This window comes from Rhodamnia argentea, chromosome 3 (genome assembly GCF_020921035.1).
Source record: "Rhodamnia argentea isolate NSW1041297 chromosome 3, ASM2092103v1, whole genome shotgun sequence".
NCBI lineage: Eukaryota > Viridiplantae > Streptophyta > Magnoliopsida > Myrtales > Myrtaceae > Rhodamnia > Rhodamnia argentea.
This window is the reverse complement of record NC_063152.1, coordinates 8,882,439-8,889,369: the sequence shown is the minus strand read 5'-3', so window position 1 is coordinate 8,889,369 and position 6,931 is coordinate 8,882,439. Positions and strand designations below refer to the sequence as shown.

The 6,931-nt window shown below is 36.3% G+C and overlaps 1 protein-coding gene across 1 annotated transcript; it reads left to right on the top strand.

The window, feature by feature from the left end:
- Positions 1-4,516: 4,516 nt before the first annotated feature.
- LOC125314067 (F-box/LRR-repeat protein 25-like) lies at positions 4,517-6,275 on the top strand. Its single transcript, XM_048275521.1, has 3 exons — positions 4,517-5,222; positions 5,532-5,606; positions 6,064-6,275. The coding sequence occupies exons 1-3, from the start codon at positions 4,517-4,519 to the stop codon at positions 6,273-6,275; spliced, it is 993 nt and encodes a 330-aa protein (XP_048131478.1).
- Positions 6,276-6,931: the final 656 nt, after the last annotated feature.

Genomic DNA, 6,931 nt, shown 5'->3' with positions numbered 1-6,931 from the left:
GGATTTGCAGTAGCATGTTGATTTTTAAACAATGAAAGTGGGAAATACACCCAACAAGCGATGAAGAGCATCAACAACGAGCAAAGAAAAAAATTAGATGAATATTGTAAAATATTCCCAGATTAGATCAAAAGAAATAATCTCAACTCAAGTTAAGAAGGTGGAGCCTCCCACAAGTTTTTTCTCATTCAAGGGAGCTTGGAGTGGAAGAAAAAAAAAACCAGAGAGAGGAGGGTGAGGAGAAAAATTGCTACTTTGCCATGGCCGAGCTCCCAAGCAATCCCTGCGACGCTCGAATAACTAGTTTAGACTGTATTCAACATCTTATTTGTTCCGTTCGGATTTCAAGGAGATGAATTTTCTTAATGTGGATAAAATGGATTGACTCGTCCTCCATATTGAAGAACCAGAGGTCTTCATAATATTCTACAAATGGATAAATCTCGGACAAGAAAAAGTGGATAAATTAAATCGAACCGATTAAAATGTAGCATCAATTTCGTTTCCATTTGAATTTTTCTTACAGCCGGTTTTCAGGTTGGTAGGGTTCGATTGAAAATTTTGCTTAAAAAAAATCATTGTTCAAATATAATCACAGCAACGAGCAAGGCGATTAAGCAAAATTTCAATATTTACGATTTACGTCTAAATCTTTCTTACCAAATAGCTTTCTAATCCCATTATTCTTTCATAGACCAAATCATTCGAACATTTACTCATTTTGTTTGATACAATTAATTTTTTTCCACAATTTTCTCACAATGAATTTCTTTTCTCTTTCGCTAGTACTACTAAATAACTTATCCTCACTAATAATTAAAATAAATTCACCTAATTGAGTGAGTCCATTGTTATATCATAAACTAGACATCAAGCCACGTAGTGCATGGGTCCGGAAACAGTAGTATACATTAAAAGGGAATATGCTAATCAATTGGAAGATAACAATTTTTTTTTTTTGTGATAGGTGAATAACTTTTCTATTGTGATGCTTCTGTTCTTCGCAATTAGAAGATGAAATCCATCGACTATCTAGAATGCTTATTTCGCTTGATTTGGTAATTGGTCGACCACGCCCACTCAGCCCCACCACCTGGCCCATTCCAGCCTCTAAAGCAAAATGTGGGCCCCGGTCGTCTCCGATTATATGAGTTGGTCAACTGCTTTGGGTGTCGACCCTCCAAACAAAAAAAAAAAAAGAAAAAGAAAAACTGCTTGTGGGTGTGTGTATAAATATATTCTTTTTCTCTTTTTATGGGAGGACTTTAAAACATATTGGCATCGCAAATTAATTAAATGATTAGTCCTAAAGACAAAAGATTAGTTGGCTATAATCTCATCATCTTGATTTTTTTTTTCCCATTTTTTGAGTGGTCCCAAATATTATCCGATTAGATATTCGAGAAATACATTAATCCTCGGCCCTCGAATTGCTTCCCGTTCGATTTTTTTTTTTTGAGTTGACTTGCCCGGCTTCGGAAGTTTTCGTTGACTCATTATCTTTCTCGTTTAGAGCACATCGTGGCAGGCATGTTTGATAGCTCTCACGAAATTACATAAGTGGGAACATTCATAAGACGGATAGAGTAACAAGTTAGTACAATAAGGCTGCGTTTGGTCGTCGGGATTTACGGTCGGGATAGGATTGGATAGGATAGGATAAGAAATCTAGGGATTTGGCCTTATCCTATCTATTGTTTGGTAAATCATGGATTTAAAGTCGGATATTCTCATATCCTATCATATCCTGCATTTGGTAGAAACCGTATATCAATGTAAAGGACATATATGCCCCTACGTGATGCTCATGAAATATTCCGATCTTATTACTATAAAAATAACGTTCTCATACAAAAAAAAAAATGAAAATATATACATTTTATTAGATTTTCAAACCTCTTTGCAAAAAAAAAATAATAAATAAATAAAATGAAAATAGAAACAAATGAGACAAGAAAGCTGTCATCATTTTAAAAGTTAGATTTTATATGACGGATAAGAGAAATCCTATCCGACCTTATCCTGCCCCCTTCCTTCGGATTTTTTTTATCCAGGTTATATCCCCTCTATATCCGACATTATACTATCCGGGACACCTACCAAACATGGGATAGGATAAAACATAACCAATCTCGAGTTTTATACGGACAACCAAACGTAGCCTAAGGTGCTAAAAGCTGAGAAGAATTGAAATTCGAAGCCGTTATAATGGAAGGAAAATTGATCATTTTTAATTTGAGAAGCTCTTTTGAAGGCTCCATTGGTTGCTCAAGAAAGTTTTTCGTGTCTTTTGGAACACGACGAATTCGATTATCTGTATCGCAATTGGCAATTTTTTTTTTTAATCGAAGAGACACTTCCCAAATCTCTCTTAGAAAATCACATTTTTTTGAAGTATCTTTTCTTACCATATATGTGTGTAAAATTTCTTCTTATTTTGTCAATATTGCATTCCATCAATAATAACTCAAATATTTCAGAATAATATGATTTTGCAAAACCTTACAAGTTCCTTTTTTTTTTGCACACAAGCAACATGTGCCGCCTTCCTAGTAACAATAGATGAATAGAAGCAATTTCTTTTATGCACATTAAATTATGCATGTACGCAATAAGAAAAGGTAAGGAACGATAACAAAAGTAAGTTTTTAAAGGCTCTTAGAAAGCTAAACATAGATATTTAATAAACAAAACCCTATGTGGTACCTTGAAAAACACACACACACACACACACACTCTCTCTCATATATCTATTTTGCGGTATAAATTGAGTGTCTTTTCCCATCAAATCTACCGATGCTGATAGATTTGAAATTTCAAGGAAGGCTTACTCTATATATGAACCCTCTCTCTCCTTATGGGCACGCATGGCAATACTTATGCTTCAAAAATCAACTACCGATCAAAAGTTGATTTTTGTAATTCTCCTTCTAAGTATAAGTTAATCTACTTTTGCTCTAGAAGTTAGTTTCTGATTATATAAAATAGTTTGATAACGGACAACAATTTCTACTTTTAGAACAAAAATTTATTTGGTAAAGGTTGAAAATTTCTATGTCTAGAATATTATTAACACAAAATATTCTATGAAAAAATTATTGTCAGCGATCGAAAAATTTCTACTTCATTTTAAATTTTTTGAATTTCTTTAAAAATAATTTTTATTATTAAAAGATATATTATTATTTATTTTTTATTTTGACGGCTAGAGAAGGTCACTCGACAAAGGCGATAGGGTCATCAATAACCGGCGATGGCTACGACGGTGGTCGTGGTGACGGGCGGCGATGATGGAGACATGATTGGGAGAGAGGCACTAAAAATGAAAGAGGCTAAAATGAGACATATATTGATGTTGAGAAATTTCTACTTCTTAACGACAAGTAACTTTTTTTAGCTTCTAAAATTGGCTTAAAAACAACTTCAGATGTAGAAATTGTCTTCAAAAGTAGAAATGACATTTTACGTAACAAAATTGATTTATGCTTCAAAAATTGCATTACTAAACTGATTTTTGCTTTAGAAGCACTTTCGAAGGAAAAATTCAATCCTAGAAGTGTTATCATGCATGCCCATATTACCCATAATCTATTCAAATGATAATTATACACCATCCTTTGAAATCAAAGAACATGTAAAGTTTACTTTTTAATTGGTTTTTGCTTGATATTAGGAGGCATCCATCCAACATTGCCTTTTTTTTTAATACTAGGTTTAAGACCATTAAAAATTCCAAATTAATGCCTCATGATACGTTTAATTCAAAATAATTTCGTCTGGCAAAAATTTCTAAACTAGAAACCATAACACATATACCCCAACTACCTTCATCTCACGAAAAATCCCAAATGGGTCCCAAATTTACTCTTCCTTAGATTTGCGTCATGGATTGTTTTTTTTCCCCCAAAATTACTTTAGAGCAAATTTATCACAGGATGTCAACTTCAAAAATTTTTTGAAATGAAAACTATTTTGGGGTAGATGATTCATTGAATACCAATTTAGGACCTTTTGGGATAATATTTTGTTCCCCTAATAATACTAACTAGTCTTGACTTATAAGTTTCATTTAAGTAGAAAATTCTTCAATTTCTCTTTGGTGCAAAGCAAATTTAAAGGATCTTTCAACTTCACAATTCTGCCCACGAATTTCAATAATATTCTTGCCTCATATAAGATGTAAAGCAAAACCAGATACTAAATAATTGACAAAAAATATTAATTTAGAGGGTCTTAAATACGCATGTAACTCTTTTTTTTTTTACCAAAAAGAAAACCAATCATTCTAAATATCATACCCTTTCACAAAATTTCTCAAAAGATATAAAATAATTTTTATGCCATTATTTGGATTCATTTATTAAAATAACCCCACAATCTACCAACAAATCTCTCGACAGATGATTTTTGAAATCTGAATTGTGTAGATTTGCGTGACTTGATTTGGCTTCTGTGTCAATCCACCAACACCATCATAAACCCTCCAAGTCCCTCAAAATCCATTCTCGGCGAGGAGATGGCGCCGCTAGACGCCAACCCTGATCTCTCCTCTCCACCACAGGCGGTGGAGGTTGATAACATCAGCCCCTTGCCCGACGTCATAATCCACCATATCTTCTGCTTCTTGCCCTTCAAAGACCTGGTGAAGACCAGCGTGCTGTCCAAGCAATGGCGTTTGGCTTGGACCTCCACCCCGAACATCGATGTCTCGCTCCGCTCATGGCTTGTCATTCCATTGATCAGCAAAGCACTGAGTCTCTGCACTGCCACTAAGATAGAGAAGTTCCATGTGGACTTTTACGTCCGTACTGAATTCGATCTGTGGTTCCACTTTGCTGCGGCACGCCAAGTGGAGGACGCTTCGTTGGTCTTTGGAGGCTCCAATCGTGTCGTACCACAATTCATGTGCGATTGCACGTCGCTGGTGAGCTTGCGAATATCGAAGGCTACTTTTCCACCGGATTTTACCATCCACTGGCCTTCACTTAAGAAATTGTGCCTTCACGACTTTATTTTCGATTACTTTCCCTCGGAGAAGGATGTGATTATGAAAATCATGAGGGGGTGCCCTGTTCTTGAATCTTTTACATTGCGTTCCTCCTGGCTCGAAGCTCGCGACATCTGGATTGATTCAAGATCTCTAAGAGAGTTGGTGATTGAAGCGGATATTTCTTCGTCGCTCATTCTTTCAGCTCCGAATCTGCTTTCATTGTGTTTGTCAGGTGGATTTGTCTCCAGCCTAATTGGAGTATCTTCATTAGCAGATCTTCATTAGCAGAGGCAGAGTCGAACTTTAACGAGCCAACTCGTCATTGGTACGTTTCTCACGACTTTAAGTCCCATCTTTTAAAGCTGCGACATGCCACGAAAATCACATTCGGAAGCTGGTGTCTTCAGGTACAGAGTTGATTTTGTTTGGTCTTTCTTCCTGGGTATGTTATTGACGTATATTGCTGCTATATCAGACATACATGAACCTCAATGGTCATTTCTTATTCTGCTACTTGGTTCCAAATTCAACTTGTTTTCAGGTTCTATCAAGAACGGGGATAAAGGGACGGCCGTACCTGTCATCGAGATGGCGAAATATTGTGGTGTATACTACAGTTTGTAAAAGTGAGCTTAAGGGGATTGCGTTCTTGCTGCGGAGTTCTCCACTACTAGAAAGGCTAGCCATATGCAATCCAAAATCCAATAATGCCAGGGTATTAATCCGTTTTTGTTCTGGACATAGTGACATATATGCTTCGGTAGTCAGCCTCGCATCTTTTATCTTGAAGCTGATGTTGTGTGGCATTTATGATTTACACACAGTTTGCATTTTATTGCATAAGCGACATAAGCGAATTGGTATGTGAAAAAAAGCTGGGATGGTTTGGAGCTACATGGAAAAAAGTTGATTGCTTTGCAACAAAGATGCGATCATTGATTCATTTGGTCCGTGAGAACTTATAGCGTGCTCTACCAGATTAGACAAGTTTGTTTGTTTTACAATCTTTTTCGGTAATAATGTCACTGCTACGTTATTGCTTCTCCTAATTTGCTGTGGATGTGTGTTTTCAGTTCAGGAAAAAGATTTTCCAAAGCTCTGCAACTTTGTTGAAAAGCAATTTGGGTGCTCACGGAAGGATTTCCCTTGTGTGGCAAATCAGCTCAAAAGGGTTGAAATTGTCGGGTTCGAATTCAACAATGAGAAATCAAAACTTTTGCGTGCCTTATCTAAGTTTCTTCTCGAGGAGACAGTTGAATTGGAGAAGATAGACAATCCGTGCTGATTAAAGAGGTGATTCAGCTTCAAGAAGGCTGTCTGAGAGCTTCTAGAAATGCTGAAATTATAGTCAATTATCATTTCAATAGTCTATCTTTTGAGTTATACAAGCATAAGCAAAATCATAGGTACTCATTACCCCCTAGATTACACCCTAGATTTGCATGATATGTATGGAACAAAAATTGCTCTCTCTCTCTGGTTGTGCAACTATTCAAGTCTGTGATTTCGTTTGGATCGAGCTTCTCTGACTTGGATGAACAATTCTTCATCTTAACATGTTTACGAGTTCTTTGTGAAATCCTTCGATTTCCATCACAATTTGAGTTATGTCTATTTCAATTATGCAGACGGCTTAACCTAACCAGACGGCAAGACCAGTGTTTTGTTCGTAAGGTTGAGAAAATGATTTACTTGCACTCCCTCCCCTCGAAACCTATTTTGATCAAGGAGGTGCGGGTACATATAAGCCGAGTTTATTTATTTACTTCTTTAGCATACCCAATTTGTAATTGGCCTAAACACTTCCATTTATGCTATATGACAACCGACCTTGCTGTGAAAAAATATCCTTTGACGCTAACCTATTGCGTATGATTAAGGTCGGAGCCGAGAGAATGCTTGCTGTTGTGATCGCCACGAGGCATCTCACTTTTCGTCCGT